General features: G+C 55.6%; 5 protein-coding genes across 5 annotated transcripts; 2 read left to right on the top strand and 3 right to left on the bottom strand.

Annotated features, from left to right (window-relative positions):
- Positions 1-361: 361 nt before the first annotated feature.
- Positions 362-2,280, bottom strand: MYCTH_2306903 (uncharacterized protein). The gene is made up of 3 exons (XM_003664216.1): positions 2,208-2,280; positions 577-1,686; positions 362-505 (listed from the first exon to the last, which is right to left on the bottom strand). The coding sequence occupies exons 2-3, from the start codon at positions 1,533-1,535 to the stop codon at positions 457-459; spliced, it is 1,008 nt and encodes a 335-aa protein (XP_003664264.1). The 5' UTR covers positions 1,536-1,686; positions 2,208-2,280; the 3' UTR covers positions 362-456.
- Positions 2,281-4,718: 2,438 nt separating this feature from the next.
- MYCTH_2306898 (uncharacterized protein) lies at positions 4,719-6,443 on the bottom strand. Its single transcript, XM_003664215.1, has 5 exons — positions 6,022-6,443; positions 5,592-5,874; positions 5,136-5,417; positions 5,046-5,068; positions 4,719-4,988 (listed from the first exon to the last, which is right to left on the bottom strand). Exons 1-5 carry the CDS (start codon positions 6,107-6,109, stop codon positions 4,756-4,758), a joined length of 909 nt encoding a protein of 302 aa, XP_003664263.1. The 5' UTR covers positions 6,110-6,443; the 3' UTR covers positions 4,719-4,755.
- Position 6,444: 1 nt separating this feature from the next.
- On the bottom strand, positions 6,445-9,297 carry MYCTH_2306895 (uncharacterized protein). The gene is made up of 4 exons (XM_003664214.1): positions 9,200-9,297; positions 8,657-9,138; positions 6,841-8,597; positions 6,445-6,780 (listed from the first exon to the last, which is right to left on the bottom strand). Exons 2-4 carry the CDS (start codon positions 9,000-9,002, stop codon positions 6,721-6,723), a joined length of 2,163 nt encoding a protein of 720 aa, XP_003664262.1. The 5' UTR covers positions 9,003-9,138; positions 9,200-9,297; the 3' UTR covers positions 6,445-6,720.
- A 362-nt stretch (positions 9,298-9,659) lies between these two features.
- Positions 9,660-11,838, top strand: MYCTH_82292 (RanGTP-binding-like protein; the record flags this gene model as incomplete). The annotated part of the gene is made up of 3 exons (XM_003664213.1): positions 9,660-9,839; positions 9,898-9,932; positions 9,989-11,838. 3 exons carry the CDS (start codon positions 9,660-9,662, stop codon positions 11,688-11,690), a joined length of 1,917 nt encoding a protein of 638 aa, XP_003664261.1. The 3' UTR covers positions 11,691-11,838.
- A 137-nt stretch (positions 11,839-11,975) lies between these two features.
- On the top strand, positions 11,976-14,268 carry MYCTH_2306886 (uncharacterized protein). Its single transcript, XM_003664212.1, has 5 exons — positions 11,976-12,380; positions 12,482-13,205; positions 13,285-13,618; positions 13,795-13,928; positions 14,003-14,268. Exons 1-5 carry the CDS (start codon positions 12,146-12,148, stop codon positions 14,160-14,162), a joined length of 1,587 nt encoding a protein of 528 aa, XP_003664260.1. The 5' UTR covers positions 11,976-12,145; the 3' UTR covers positions 14,163-14,268.
- The last annotated feature ends 1,106 nt before the right edge of the window (positions 14,269-15,374 follow it).

Raw genomic sequence — 15,374 nt, 5'->3', positions numbered from 1 at the left:
TCTCCGTACTACAGATACCTGACAAACCACCTCAGACGCCAATTCGACAGAACAAAGATGGACCAAAAAGGGGGAGCATCGGGAAGATTCTATTTGTGGTCATCAACAGGGCCGTCGCAACCCAGTTCCGACAGTCTCTTCATGACAACAACTGGACTACTAGCGAGGGGAACAGCCAGGAGCTGAACAGCGAACCCTCCCAAGAAGCCACGCAATACTGCGCTCCTACGCAGTGTACCTCCTCGCGAAACAACGGCATAACTTAGTGGTATTACTGACGGTCGAACCGCGCGCCCCGCGAACAGGAATTCCTATGCTAAAAAAGAACCCGATACCCAGACGCCAAAGAGAGGGAAAAATGGACCGACCAACCGGAAGAAAACAGACACTTCTTTCACGTATGCGACTGAGAAGACCCAACATGGAGGAGAGGCGCGACAAGAAGCTCCAACAACCCTATCGAGTAATAAACCCAAGGTAGTCGGCCACGATTAAAGTCACCATCCTATTGAGCAGGACCGTCAGCGGGGCTTCCAACGATAACAAGCCATCCGAGTCATATACGGCGAGACTCACGCATGGGGCGCAATGCGCACGTAGTACGTTCCGAACCCGCGATAAAAGCGCAACGGGCCCTCCTGCTTGGCCACCTTGGCGAAACAGTCGGCCATGCCGTTGTACGGCAGCTTCCCGTCGGGGCCGCGGGACTGCTTCTGCAGGCGCGTCTTGACAAAATCAAAGGGCAGCGAGAAGAAGCTGGCGAAGAAGCCGGCGATGGCGCTCGCGCTCAGCGTGACCGCGTTGCCGGACCAGCTGGTGTGCTCCTTGAGCCGCGCCTTTGCCTCGCTGAAGAAGGCGAGCTGCCCAAAGTTGAGTGCCATGGCACGCACGACCGTCGGCGCAGCTCCCGCCCAGAGTGCCCCGATTCCTTCGCTCTTGGCGATGGATACCAGCGCGTCAATAACCGACTTGTAGTTTTTGCGCTCGGCTACCGGCTTGAGGCCGTCGCTCTGCATACGGATCAGGGCGAGGTCGGCCGGATTCCCGACCATGGCTGCCAGGCCGCCAGCTGCAAGGCCTGCGCCGGCGCGCTCCGCGAAGCCTATGCTCTGGCCCTTGGCTTTGGCGCGCGAGGTGAGCTGGCCCATGAAGGTGTCGAAGAAGCCGAGGCGAGCGGTTGTGTATACGGCTTGCCGGAGCAGGCCGGCCGAAAGGCCCGTGTACAGGTCAAGGGCCTTGCCGCTGGCGAGAATCTCGCGGGTGACGGAGAGGGGAGTCGGCTTGGGCCCCCCAGCCTTGCCCTCGCCCGCCAGCTGGATGCGGACCTTGATCATGTCGACGGGCTGGATCACCGTCGTGGCGACCATGCCGCTGATGCCGCCATTGATGAAGGGTAAGGCGGCCCGCATGAAGGGCGTGTGTAAGAAGTCATTGGCGACGGCGTCGCCGTCGCCCTTGACGTTCTTGGCCGTTCCCATCATTTCGTTTCCCTGGGGCCGTGCTGCTTCAGCCGCTTCCTTGACCGTGTTGGACATAACACACGAGGGTTTTATGTGCGAGTGGGCGTCTGGGTGACGGGGCAGGACTGCTAACCACTTCGGTTGTTTACCACGAAGGCAACACCCTGACACACTTATAGCCCTTGTCCAAGGTGCTTGATTCGCGACGAGCCCAAGTTGTCGCACCCTACAATTTGCATTCACAGTGTCAGCCCGCCTCTCGCTCTTAACGTCGGCATTGGGGGTTGGGCTCCATCCATCGGCCACGGGTCGCTCCAGCAAGCCCAGTCCCGGCTCTTTTTGACGGGGGAGGGGTGTCCGATGCCGTCAGAGACCCTGAATGTGAATAGTCCGCAGGCACCATGGCTCGTGGCCACGCCAAGCTTGATTGCCGGCATCAGTCGGCAACATGGGCCAATGCGGACCACGGGAACCGATGACTTTGACGCGTGTTGGGATACTAGCACGGCAGGGGCTCTCGGAAATCGTAGGGAACCCAACTGTGAGATGGGGGTCCTTGGGCTCATCCCTTGGGTGCCCTTGACTTTGGCACTTCCGGGAAGAAGCTTCGGCTATCGGGCGTCCACTTGTGGAGCCGTGCCGGTCCCCCAAGATCGGGGGTACGGATAAGAGGAACGGGAAGCATCCACGATCGCAAAACGGGGTCCGATAGGCCAATATGGACTTTAAAAACATGGAGAAACCTACTCTTGTACGCAACTCAACTCTGGGTACCCAGTTGCGCTGTCTCAGAATTTCTTCAGTGTTTCACTCCGTGTGAGCTATGTGCACGGAGGCGTCTTGTAGTTCTTGTGAGTTCAGACACGCTACTGGGGGGGTTATTAGCTCATATCCGCGGAGGCTGAACTCTCGGGCGTTTGCGGGGTCTCGCGTGCCTTTAGTTGGTCTTCGGGCGAGTGGGCGGGCGCTGGCGACGAGATAACCGGGTAACCGTGGATAACTACCGAGATTGGTAGGAAAGCAGCGTGCGATTACTGCCGATCGGTTTTGCTTCGTCCTAGGAGATATCGGAGCACGACAAAAAACCGCAGGCGATTGATTCTGTCCAAAAATGCATCAGTGGTGCGTGTCAGGAGGAAAGAGAGAAAACCCGAGCAATGGATGGAGGGCCGAGGTCAAGGAGGTGCAAGTCGACGTCAAGCGGCCGAGCGTCCCCGCTTGAATGTTTTACGGCATCTGACCTTCCAAGTTCTTTCAGGTGATAGGGTGGAAGGTACGGAGCATTGTACTGATTGACATGCCGTTCGTCTCGTGTGGAAGGATATGAGGGGCTGAAGCTTCCCAACAACCCAGGAACTAAGCTCTCTCATACCCGTCCCACTTGAGCGTGTTAGCACCTGAGCCACGGCGGCGAAAGGATATGTGGGGTTCCACGCGTCCTAAAAGTGATGCAACTCGGGCTTCCGTTTGTTTTCAGATGTGACGGGCCACATAGCGTAGACGCCCTCTCTGGTTCCCCTTTTATGGATGGATGCCTCGAGATGCAACGTATGTGGGTATGTATGTTCATACATAGCCTCGCTCCCCCTCTCGGCTCTGACCCGCCTCCCTCGAGGAACTTAGCCAGAACCATTTCAACGGGTGGTCGAAGTGCTCATGCATAGGTAGGGACGCCTCAAGAGCGGGGTATTGATATTACTGTTCGGTATTTGGTATGTTTCTGAATGAAACCAGCACAAGATTTGTGGCGATCCGTTCTTATAAATACGTCCTTTCGCATCAACTTGCATGTACAAAGTTGCCCTCGAGTCTATTTAGTACCTGGTTGCTATTTTGTCCATCTATGTCATCCATTGCAAGAAGATCGAAAATCAGAGCAGGACATGTGAATTGGACCAACTCAGGTTCTTAAAACGAGAAGGTGGGCGAGAGGATAGGTCGGGCTCAAACGTGAGGGGCAGTTTGTAGGGCAGCCAGGCGGAGGGGAAAGGCGGGAAGGGACCAGCCCGAGGTGTTCCTATTCTGGCCGACTTACCCCTCTCCTTGTGATCATGGCCAACCCAAAGCCGCCGGGTAACAACAGCGCACAAAGCTTTGACGTTGAGTGGCTACAAAGATGCAGGTCTTTACGGCGTCAACCGTTTGAGCTGCTGCTGTTCGCCTGGGACTCCCCTGGGACTCGGATGGCCTCGATGGCCATCTGCAAATTGCCCCCGCCCCATCGCGCATGCCAATGTGCCCTCGCTGCACGATGCGGTCGGTCAATTCATGACTGGGTTGGTCAAGAATTCCTCGTTGAATGGGTGGCCGGTTGTACAAAGAAGAATTGAATGTCTTATGTGCGCAGTATTAGGAAGTAGTATTCAGGCATATATTTCCCGTCTCGACTTACACGCCTCAGCTAGAGTGGGTCTGACTCCATTCCCAGACGAGCCAGAGCAGTGCCGCCCCCGGATTAGCTGCACGATTGCGGGGTCAATGATTCGCTTTGCCGTTGCGTTGGATGGAAAAGCGCGGGAGCTATAGGGTCGAGGACCTACCACGCGAACCCCACCTTTTCGGCAAGTCTTGAACCATAACCGAAATATTTTATGTCTGAAGAGAACGGAGAGTTCTTCGATGGCAAACCCTTTCGTTCAGTCTTCTAACTGTTGTCAATTGCCCAAGAATCGACCTCGCTTTAGGCAAATGGGTTTATCACAAGTCAAAGTGACGTCATGTGACGTTTCAACAGACAATGCCACCCAAGAAGGCGGCCCCACATCGCCCGAAGTCAGCTGGGATGAAACAAACTCGTGCAAGGGGCACCGCGCAAGTTCATGACAAGCCGCATCTTCAAACAAACACCAGGGGGAGCCAGGAATAACAGCGTCACAAAGCTTAGTCCCACCTGGCTCCGTCTAAGAAAGCACGATCAAGAACATGACGATGGCCATTCATGTCGAGTATTCTTTTGGGCGAAGTTCGAAGCTGACGCACTACGACTCGAGCTAAAATCGACCGAGCTGCTAACCAGCGACATCCAGCGAAGAAATGGCTTGTGGGATGCTGGTACCTTTCGACCTGTCACTGACATCTTTGTGAAGATATCGAGCGTCTTTATACGCATCTAATTGCGTACAGCAAAAAGAGTCGCGGGAAGCATCCATCTTTCTCCAGATCGCCCTTTGACCTTGGAAATAGCTTCGCAGAGCAAGATCGGCCAAGAATTGACTGCTATGGACGATCAACGAGGTAAAATCCGTCATGGGTGAGGAATCGATAAGCCACTCTCCCAGTGAGAACGTCCTCCCTATCAGTACCCCGTGCTGGGGAACGTCCCAAGCCGCCCGCCGTCAGCCACAATGGTATTTCCGTTCAAGTATGCGCCAGCCCGCGACGCTAGATACAGGATCTGACCAGCCATGTCTGCCTCGTCGCCCATACGGCCAAGAGGGACAACACTTTTGTCCAGGGGGATGATGCCGTCTCCAACCATGGAACCACCTGCCGCTTTAACAATGGGTGCAGCCATTTCGCTCGGAAACACTGGTTCGGTCAGCGAATGCCACTTCATCCTTCTTAGGAGGAGCAGAGAATACTCACACCCGGGACAGAGACAGTTGGCCCTATATACCATTCGTATTAGCAAGTATGAGTTGAGAGAATGAAGAAAAGCGCAAGGATTCAACTCACCGAATCCCCCAAGTTGGCAAGACCACACTTAGCATTTTGGCAATATGCGTCGCCGCCGCTTTGCTAGCCCCGTACGCCCATCCCCCAGGCGCAGCCTTATTAAACCCACCAATGCTGCTCGTCACCACCACCTGGCTGGTCACCCCTCCCGCGCCGCGGCCCTTCTTGTTCCCCGCATCCAGCAGCTTGAGGAACGCCATGGTTGTAAACCACACGCTGGTGCTATTCACTGCAAACGTGTTTGTGAAATCTTCTACACGTACCGCCATCTGTGCGTCTCGCCTGCGCAACAGAGTCAGACGTTACAACTGCCAGTGGAAGCTAGATGAATTGCTAAAGCAGCCGGGGAGGTGTTTGGGGGGGTGGGGGCGGAAGGCAGTCGAAAGAAGAAGAAGGAGAAGAGAAGAGAAGAGAAAAAGATAAAAAAAAGGAAGCACAAAGAGAACGGGTACACACCACTCCTCGAGCGAGGTCACCCCCTTAACCGGCGGCTTGACCTGCGGCCCGCCGATGCCCGCGTTGCAGACCAGCAGGTCCAGGTGCCCGACGTCGGTCTCGACGACCGACACGACGCTCTCGAGGCTGATCTTGGACGTGACGTCGCAGTACAGCGGCACGACGACCGAGGGCCGGTTGATCGAGTTGGCCGCCGCCTGGAGCACATCGACCCGCCGGCCGACAATATACACGCGCGCCGCGCCGGCCGCCGCCAGGGCCCGCGCCATCATGAGGCCGATTCCTGTTTTTGTTGCGCGTTTGTTGTTGTTGTTGTCACCAGTCAGCAAGTCAATTCGTTTTGTGAACCCGAGAGGGAAGAAGACGTAGGGCAGTCGGGGCTTGAGAAAAAGGGGCTAAGGGGTGGGCGTAAGCGAAACGGTTTGCCTACCTGTGCCGCCCCCCGTGATGAGGGCGACGAGGCCCTTGACGGAGAAGAGCTCTTCCACGTTTGCGGATGCGGAACCTGATGTTTCCATCTTGATTCTAGTGTGTTGGCTGTGTTTGAGATTATATGGTTCGATAGACGAGACCAGAGAGATTTCAGATGAGAAGAGAGCGCCGAAGTATGATTTGATCAACTTTGTGTGTGTGTGTGTGTGTTTGGTTTAAAGTTGAAAAGGATCTAGTCAACGAGAGGTTCTCTGAGCATCGAACCAATAACACAAACGACGCGGCAGCCCGAGAATTAGGAAGTAGGCATAGACTCTGGTTCAGTCCAGATTCAGAACTCACCTTGATCGTTCCTACCACACTCCGATGGTCAAACTTGAGGTTCACACCTGTCGCCGTCGGTTGCGTGGTTTTGTCATTGGGTTGCCCCGCCTTGGGCCCCCGCTCGAAGGCAAGCGCGGATAGACCCTGTCCGAAACAGAGAACCTGATAATAGACACAAGAAGTTGTTTCCTGGGTCATAGGACAATATTTACGACGGCCATCCAAGTCGTGGATCGGTTCCAGGTGCATTTTAAGGGCCAACTACGGTAAGATCACTTATCGAAAAGGCAAACGATGTGCAGTCAACAAGCCATGAAATCTATGTCAAATTCGAACTACCTCATGCAGGTGACAACCCGATTCCAACCCCAACTTAAGCGGAGTCAGAATCAGTGATGAGCCTGGTGATCTTGCCAATGGCAATTGTTTGTCCCTGGAATTTGTTAGTCAGTGTCGTTTCTCTGATTAACCATGCTCCAGCGGGTTAACCTACCTGGTCACGCAAGGTGAAGCGACCCATCTGGGGATAGTCCTCAAACCTCTCCACGCAGACGGACCCGGCACTGCCTGTTACCTGCAGGATAGCGATGATGCTATCGCCCTTCTTAGCGTGCGAAGGAGGGAGCTTGCTCTTCCTGTTGGTACCCTTCTGCAGCTTGTGGAGCAGAGCGGCGAAGGTGACCTCCTCGATGGCGGCGTGGACGTGCAGTACGCAGTTGAACCCGGCGGTGAGAATGCTCTTCAGATCCAGAATGCGGATCTGTGCCTCAAACTGAGATACGTTGTGCACCAGGCGCTTGGGCGAGCAGAGCACGAAACCCGGCAAGATCTCCTCTTCCTCGATGCCTCGAAGACGGAGGCGCACTTGGTCGCCACACTGAGCAATGGATATCTCGTCTTCAGTCTCGCCATATACAGCTGCCACATCGACCGGCTGCTTGTTGGGCATCATGATCAAGTTCATCCCCTTCTTGATGACGCCCGCCTCAATCTTGCCTTCAACCATGGTGCCCATGTCACGGTACTTGCCGGCAACGGCCATCATGAACGGCGCGTTGACCTTTCGTTCCAAGGCCTGCATGCCGTCGAGGTATTCGAGGAGTGACGGGCCGTCATACCACGGGCAGATGTCCTTGGGTACGCGATCCTTGATGCCGAGGGTCTGCTGGGCAGCAATGGGCATGAAAAAGACGTCCGTCTTCAGGTTGTACCCAGTAGCCTTCAAGAACTGCTGCAGCTTGGTGGTGCACTCCACATAGCGCTCGTGCGACCAGTTGACGGTTGGGTCGTCCATCTTGTTGATAACGACCACCAGCTTGTTGACACCCTGCGTCTTGGCCAACATGGCATGCTCACGGGTTTGACCACCTTTTTCGAAACCGGTCTCGTACTCGCCCTTCCGTGCACTGATAACCAGGATGCCAACGTCGGCTTGCGAGGCACCGCCGATCATGTGAGGCACATAATTCTTGTGACCGGGTGCGTCGAGGATGCTGTATTTCCGCTTATCCGTCTCGAAGAACCCACGTCCGACCTCGACCGTCTTGCCCTTGGCGCGCTCCTCGTTGGTCAAGTCGAGAGCCCACGACAGGTACCACGATTCACGGCCCATCTCCTTGGCTTCTCGCTTGTATTTGTCCAGCGTCCGCTGGTCCACCATTCCTGTGACGTACAAGATGGAACCGCCAAGCGTGCTCTTGCCGGCATCAACGTGGCCAATGAAGATGATGTTGACGTGCTCCTTGCCGTAAATTTCCTTCAGTGTCTCGTCATCCACGTCGGCGGTCTGCTCCTTTTCGACAGCGTCGGCGTCACGCATGGCAGCCTTGGGAGCCGCGCGAGACGGGCTGGACCGGCCGGAGGATGGTGTGGGTGACGTCTTTCCGCTGGCCGCCCTGGAATCCGTCTTCTCAATCGCCTTGGTCGCCGTGACCTTAGCTGCAGCTTCCGCAGTACCCTCCTTCTTGGCCTCTTCCTTCTTACTCTCTTCCTTCTTCGGTTCCTCCTTAGCAGGGGCAGTTGCGCCGATAGAAAGGACCTTAGCTTTGGGCTTGGGCGCGTCCCCGCCAATGCTCAGGACTTTTGCGCCGCCCTCCTTGGCGACAGTCGGCTTCGGCGTATCTGCTGCCGCAGGGGTGCCAGTCGGCCGTTTCGCGATGGTGGGCGTCTGCTTAGGGGCCTGCTGTTGTGCCTGGTTTTGCTGGGGCTGCTGGAATTGCTGGCCTTGCTGATGGTAATTCTGCCATTGACCTGCCAATTCATGAGCTTTTATTCCGAAACCTGGGACGGCTACGGGGACGCATCCCTACCGTATTGCTGCTGCTGCTGGCCGGCGTAGTTGCCCTGGCCATAAATCCCGCCGTAGCCCTGTTGAGCATACTGCCCATAGCCCTGTTGGCCCCCGTATTGAGGATAATACCCTTGGCCGCCATAGTACGGTTGTTGATACTGCCCGTAGCCACCGCCCATATTGAACGCAGGAGCGCCCGGCTGGAAAGGGTGCGCTGTGGGCTGAAAGGCAGCAGCATTAGGACGGAAGCCTCCTCCCTGAGGCTGCTGAGTGCCAATGTTCATCTGCTGCTGAGTCTGGCGCGCCAGGTTCTCGTCCTGGGCCGCCGGGTCATCCTCCCAAGACTCCTGAACGTTGTTGGACATATTTGTCAAATTTGTCGTTGTCTGAATCGTTGCGGGCAAAGTGTCAGTGGACGGACTCGATTCGAAAGAAGCCGCGAGAGTGACGACTTCGAACGAGGGAAGCGGGCGCGCGAGACGGACGAACCGAGTCAACTTCCTGGGAAGCTGAAGTCAGGAATGATTCTTACACAGGGAGAGGACTCGAGTACTGCACTTACCGATATATAGCTTCGTGACTCGATGGCTTTTCTTTTGGGGCGACTGCGTAGATGAACTTGGAAGTTTTGTTGCCCCACCATGCTCGTGGCGGGGAAAGAGGGTTTCGGCTGCACCTTACGAATTACTGTGGGAGAACAAGGAACGTACGGTCTGCCCCGCCTTGGCCCTGGACCCCTCAATGGCTGAAACAGGCCAACTAGGCTTTTACAGCAGCCTTACGCACAGTGCCGAAAAGCACAGTGACCAGTACATTCACCGTGAGGTGCCTGATGAGCCTAACCGAGACCCGCTGAAATTGGCTTCCATCCACACCTAATGGCGGGGATCCGTCCGACGCCGCCAGGCACGCCAAACAAACACACGTTCTAGTCACCGCCTCAGACTGCAACTTCTCCCCAAAACCCCGTTGGACTTTTCTCTCTCTCGATGACACACCAGAAATGGACACCCTGAGAGAACATGGATGCACTCCTGCAGACCCTTGGAGCTCAGACTGTCAACTTCGCCATCAGATCTGGCCTCGCTCTCACATCACGCTATGCTGTACAACAGTGTTCCCGACTGCTGAAGTCGGTCAATGACAAGGCGGTTCGCGCTGAGCTTAGGACGTTGCAAAAGGTTCTCGACGACAGAATCAAGGTGCGTTGGCCTCTCCCGGCTTCGACATGGCAGTTCTCCTGCTAAACAGACTCGACAGATCCTCTCACCCGCTCTCGACCTCATCGAGTTCAAGTACGACGACCTTCAATGAGTCAAGGTCTATGCAGAGCTGCTGACAAATTTCACAGATCAAGCAGGGGCAATGCATTCCTAGAAGCGGCGGTGCCTCTCGCCAAATCACTTCACCGGGAAATCGTTCGCCTTGGGAAGCGCCTCGACAGCGCGGCCACTGCCGAAGAAGAATGCTATGGCTCAAGCGCCAACCGCCGTGGGAGCCGTGTGTCGGAAGCACACCATGCCGAGCTACTCGCCATCGTTAGAGACATCAAGGAGCTGCTCGCGCGCATCGACCGAGATATCCCGCTCCTGCAGTTTGCCATCACGGTGTCAGGTGAGAAGATGTCCAGCACCATGACGCCTGGAATCTCGCCGTCCAGGATGATGCAGGCTAGTGCTCTGCTCTCCTTCGCAGATGCGCAATTCGTTGCAAATCCCCGTCATCCCATGCAAGTTGGGTCTTGCTTTACCCTCTCCCTATACATGTTGTTTCTTGGCCACTCCCAGGTTGGTCCGAGTCCCGGCTCGGAAGATGTCTCGCCTTTGACTCCGCCTGGCAATAAGGACCATAGAGCCAAGGAAGTTCCTTACGGCCTTGGAGAAGGTGAGAGAAAACCTATCTGGCAGGAGGTGATCCATAAGGCGCGAGTACGGCTTTGCCGAGTCCCTGCCGACTGGACCTTTGATCCTGCTCAGGGATACAAACCCGGCCATTCCTACGGCTCACACTTCCCCGAAGCTGTTTCGCGGAGGAGAGCTGTCTCATTACGAGGGCTGTCAGATGGGTACTCGTACCACCTAGAGATCATAGAAGACTTGGATGACGGGAGGCTGCATGACGGGGATGAATCGAGATCTCGGCCCTACGAGGATATCCCAATGGCCGGCCTCCGAGAATCCATACCGATACACCAGATCTCCAAGATTTTTTACACAGACACTGGAAGAATTCTCAACATCGGAAACAACGATGAAAGGGGCAACAACCCAGTTCTCCTCCTGAAGAGGGACATCAACGCAAAGTGCCCAATCAGAATGCGGCAAGAGTGGTTTGAAGAGCCAGAGCCGGAAAAAGAGACTGAGTCACCCTCTAGTACTGCAGATGATTCATCCGAATTTGACGAACAGGAGGACGTTGATCGACAGCTATGGGAGGAAAGTGAACATTCTCCCAAGTCATGGGCAAGCCAGGACGGCACTCGAGCTACGTGCTTGCCTGCACACCTGGATCCTGAATGGCTGGCGTTGGAAGTGTACACAGAGGAAGACGGCAGCGATGATGAGGATGAAGCGGACGAAGTGGACGAAGAAGGTGATGACACTAGAAGCGAGTCTGGAGCCCGGCAACAGGTATTGAGTGGCAGCGCCCAAGCGTCTGGCGACGGGCTCTCGCCGGATTCCAATATCCTGGCTCAGCTTGAGCACGTCTCCATTAGCGCAAGTTCGCCTGCTCAGGACCCTGGTAGGCAGCCCGCAGTCTGTATCCAGAAGCCCCGGGAGGACGTAGGGGCCTCCTATGTCACGCGGTCTCCGTTTGGGTCGATCACATCGTCCCTATCGCTGCTGGAAATGCTGATCCGACTCACTAGCCTGCAGGAATTCCAGCAGGCATCGCACTTGGCCATACCGGATCACATTCTGATGTTCTTCTTGGAAGAGACCTCAACGACAGGTCTCCACGGCGAAGCACACTGGCAAGCGCGGACTGATGCGAAGCGGCGGATGGGGTTTGATCCTTATACAGACAGCTTTCCGGCGCAAAACGGGGAGTAGGGTAGAGATGAGAACGTTGGGGAGCAGTTCTTGCGGGCTTATCTCGCGACAACGAGCCACGCCAACCCCGTGTCGCTACCTCTGCGATTCTTCATTTTGCACGCATAATCCACGGCTAGCTTCGGCACAATTCACAAGACTGTCATCGCTTGCTAGTCCTTGAATCCGCCGCCTTTACTAGAGAAGTTTTGTCAAGCAGAGGAGCCATTTTTTGGACTTGATTGCCCGAGTTCGTAACGTGAACTAGGTTCTAGAACGCTGGCGTTCTTAATAGATTGTAACCCCCACGCTCCTCGGTCTTGGTTCTTTGCGGGTTGGCTGTTAGTGTATCTCCATATGCGATACCGGACCATCACAAGAAGAAAAAAAATTTTAGCCCGTGGATGGCCCTCAAGATACCCAAATGAACGCAGAGACAAGTTGAGAATCAATACACGGCCCTACCGATTGGCGTCATGGTCGGCGAGAAACAACATCCCGTCTCGAACGGAGACCTGGAAGCGGCGCCACCCGCACTCGGTGGCAATGACAACAGAAATGTCAATGAGAATGATAATGAGAGGAGCATGGCCGCCAAAGATGAGGCAATCGCCATGGTTGGCGAGCAGGAGCATACCGTCGACCCCGTGTTAGTTGCGCGAGCAGTCCGCAAGATCGACTGGTTCCTCATTCCCACCATGGTCCTTGGCTGTGAGTAGGAACCGCCGCCGCTCCCTCGCCAGAGCAAAGCAAAAAAGAAAAAGAAAAAAAGGAAAAAAAAAAAAAAAAACACAGAGGCTAACCCGGGCCAGATGGCATCGTGTACTACGACAAGGCCATTCTCGGCTCGGCCGTCCTCTTTGGCATGACGACCGACCTGGACTTGACCGTGACCGACTACAGCACGACGCCGCCCAGCGCCGACACGTCGCGCCTCTCGTGGGCCACCTCGCTCTTCTACTTCGGCATGCTCGCCGGGCTGTACCCCATGTCCTTCGCGCTTCAGCGCTTCGACCTCGGCCGCGTCCTCGGCGCCGTCGTCGTCCTCTGGGGCGGCATCTGCATGCTCACCGCCGCCGTGACGTCGTACCGCGGCCTGTACGCGCAGCGCTTCTTCCTCGGCTTCGTCGAGAGCATCGTGCCGACGGGCTTCATGTGCATCGTGTCCGGGTACTACACCCAGCGGGAGCAGAGCCTGCGGCAGAGCTGGTGGTTCAGCAGCACGGGGCTCTTCACCATCATCGGCGGCGCCCTCAATTACGGCTTCGCCCAGGTCGAAGGCGGCGGGCTGAGAAGCTGGCAGTACATCTACCTGCTGGCCGGCGCCATCACCGTCCTGTTCGGCGTCCTCTGCTTCGCCATGCCCAACTCGCCCGTCACCGCGTGGTTCTTGACCAAGGAGGAACGGTTTGCGGCCGTGGAGAGGTTGAGGCGCAGCCAGACCGGGGTCAGGTGCACCAAGCTCAAGATGCGGCAGGTCAAGGAGTCGTTGCTGGATCTCAAGACGTACCTTATCTTTGTGATGATGGCTAGTGCGTAAGTAATTCTAACCGTCCACTTCGCTCTCGCGCCTCAGCTGCCTGGGTTCTCTAATCAGACGACTCAATACCCGCAGGTATACCATGAACGGCGCCGTCAGCGGTTTCGGCCCGCTCATTGTGTCGACCTTTGGCTGGAGCACCCTCCACTCGATCGTGTTCCAGTTCCCTCTCGGGGCCATCTGTTTCTTCGTCATTCTGCTGACGGGCTATCTGGGGTCCAGGATCCCCAACATCCGCCTCATCATGCTCATCTTGACATGTCTGCCCGTGATTGCTGGCTGTGCCATCATCTGGAAGAGCGAGTCGTCGTACCGGGCCGCCGCACCCGTGGTCGGGTACTCTATCACCGGCTTCTTTGGCGGGACGGTGAGCCTCATCATTACTGTTGGCATGTCGAACGTCGCTGGAGTAAGCCACCGTCCCACTTCCCTCGGTGGTCTAATTCCCTATGTTCCCACTCCCCCGACAACCCTCTCGAGAAGCTTTGGTGCTGCTCAAGACTGTCGTTCAACCCCCCCAAACATTCCCAGCAGACAGACCACAGGTAAAGAACCAAAGAACCAGGTGACTGACATTGTCGGTAGCACACCAAAAAAAGCTTCATGGCGGCCACCATATTTGCTGCCTACTGTCTGGGAAATATCGTCGGGCCACAACTGGTCAAGTCTCAGACTCGCCCGCAGCATTATCCCGAGTTGTGGTTGGGGCTGATAATCTGGTGGGTGCTCTCTTTCTTTGGAATGCCATTTCCTTGACTGTCTCCCCTTTCCATACTGACGTGAGCGGTGACAGCTACATTATATGCATTGCTGCATCGGCAACTCTCTATGTTGTCTTGGCGGCGGCGAACAAGAAGAAGGCGGCTTTGCCCGAGGACGAGACAGAACGAGCAAAGCTGGCCTTCCAGGATCTGACCGACATCGAAAACCCTTATTTCAGATATGTCCTGTAGGGATCATGTGCAACAGTTCGTGTGGTAGATGAAGAACGAAGGGCGCGGGCCCCGTTTCTCCCATTTCGAGACACTTTGTCTGAGCCGAGCTGAGAAAACCGCTTCTTCTTCTTCTTCTTTTTTTTTTTTTTTTTCATCCCTAATCTGAATACCTTACTCAAGCTCCCCGTCAGATCAGTCCCGTCACTGCCGAAATTACAAAGGACGAGCTACTGAATCAATCGTGAACATGGGTAGAGCACAGGAAACAGTGCGCAGATGGCTGTGCCGTCAACATGGGGTCAATCAGCCGTTAGATTCGCAAGTAAGTTTGGGTCGGTCTTTCCAACATCGAGTAACAACGTTCACTCGATTTCCTCTCTGGCTCATTGATGGGACACTTGGTTCCTGTTGTCTATTGGGGTTTCCCACCTGTTATCGGCTCCGACTGAGGTATGCCAGCAACCGGCCACTCTTCTTCTCAGGCACGGGTTTGCCATCTTGGGCGAGGGGAGTATCGTCGATTGAAGAGCTTTGGGCTTGCTCGGCATGGAGCCCCTTGTGACTTGCGGATGCCATTGGATGGGGATCTCGCTCACGTGTTGTGTCAATGGCAGTCGAATGCATTGCTTCCTCGGCGGTGTCAAGTGTGGGAAGGTTGCCCTTCGAACTCCATCGCAGCCATTGCCGCCCGTGGCTTACAGCTCAGGGCCACGGCCGACGGTGATTGGCTCCGCCATCGAGATGGGGGCTGCCTCGATGTGTGCATGGCAGGACTTGAGAGAGAATGGCATGCAAGAAGAAACGATCCCTGGTTTTCGGTGACTACTAGTAAACTGTGTACGGAATACTTTGTATGCAGCGCCAAATTTAGGCTGGAACGATGCTCGGGAACGCAAAGTTTCGGGCAGCAGCGGCTGCGCCCTTCATTTGCAGGCTTGGGGGATCTCACTTTCCAGTTTCGGCGTTGCTGAGTTTTTGTTTGTCCTCTGTTCTCAGTGTCCCTTTGGCCCTCCTGCAAGGGCTCTGTATCAGGGTTAGCGTTCTCTTTTGCTGCGGGGCTGCCTGAGTGGGATCTATGTTGAGGTAACGCACCGCAAGTGTTTTTGTTGGTGGGGGCGCTGGAAGCTTTTGGTTGCCTTGGAGCCGATGAACTGGGATTGCAGTGGTTGTTCGAGTAAACAGAGGGGCGACCGCCACAAACGAATCAGCACAACGGCGGCTTGCAATCCC

Source organism: Thermothelomyces thermophilus, chromosome 4 (genome assembly GCF_000226095.1).
Source record: "Thermothelomyces thermophilus ATCC 42464 chromosome 4, complete sequence".
NCBI lineage: Eukaryota > Fungi > Ascomycota > Sordariomycetes > Sordariales > Chaetomiaceae > Thermothelomyces > Thermothelomyces thermophilus.
This window is presented reverse-complemented; position numbering and strand designations above follow the sequence as displayed.

Coding starts and splice junctions, on each gene's coding strand:
- MYCTH_2306898 (XM_003664215.1), bottom strand. CDS start 6,109: ATGGAAACATCAGGTTCCGCATCCGCAAACGTGGAAGAGCTCTTCTCC. Junction 5,875..6,021: donor CATCACGGGGGGCGGCACAG/GTAGGCAAACCG, acceptor CAACAAAAACAG/GAATCGGCCTCATGATGGCG. Junction 5,069..5,135: donor TTGCCAACTTGGGGGATTCG/GTGAGTTGAATC, acceptor AATGGTATATAG/GGCCAACTGTCTCTGTCCCG.
- MYCTH_2306886 (XM_003664212.1), top strand. CDS start 12,146: ATGGTCGGCGAGAAACAACATCCCGTCTCGAACGGAGACCTGGAAGCG. Junction 13,206..13,284: donor TTTGTGATGATGGCTAGTGC/GTAAGTAATTCT, acceptor CAATACCCGCAG/GTATACCATGAACGGCGCCG. Junction 13,619..13,794: donor GCATGTCGAACGTCGCTGGA/GTAAGCCACCGT, acceptor CATTGTCGGTAG/CACACCAAAAAAAGCTTCAT.
- MYCTH_2306903 (XM_003664216.1), bottom strand. CDS start 1,535: ATGTCCAACACGGTCAAGGAAGCGGCTGAAGCAGCACGGCCCCAGGGA. Junction 506..576: donor GTGCGCATTGCGCCCCATGC/GTGAGTCTCGCC, acceptor CCTGCTCAATAG/GATGGTGACTTTAATCGTGG.
- MYCTH_2306895 (XM_003664214.1), bottom strand. CDS start 9,002: ATGTCCAACAACGTTCAGGAGTCTTGGGAGGATGACCCGGCGGCCCAG. Junction 8,598..8,656: donor CCAGCAGCAGCAGCAATACG/GTAGGGATGCGT, acceptor ATGAATTGGCAG/GTCAATGGCAGAATTACCAT. Junction 6,781..6,840: donor GCTTCACCTTGCGTGACCAG/GTAGGTTAACCC, acceptor AACAAATTCCAG/GGACAAACAATTGCCATTGG.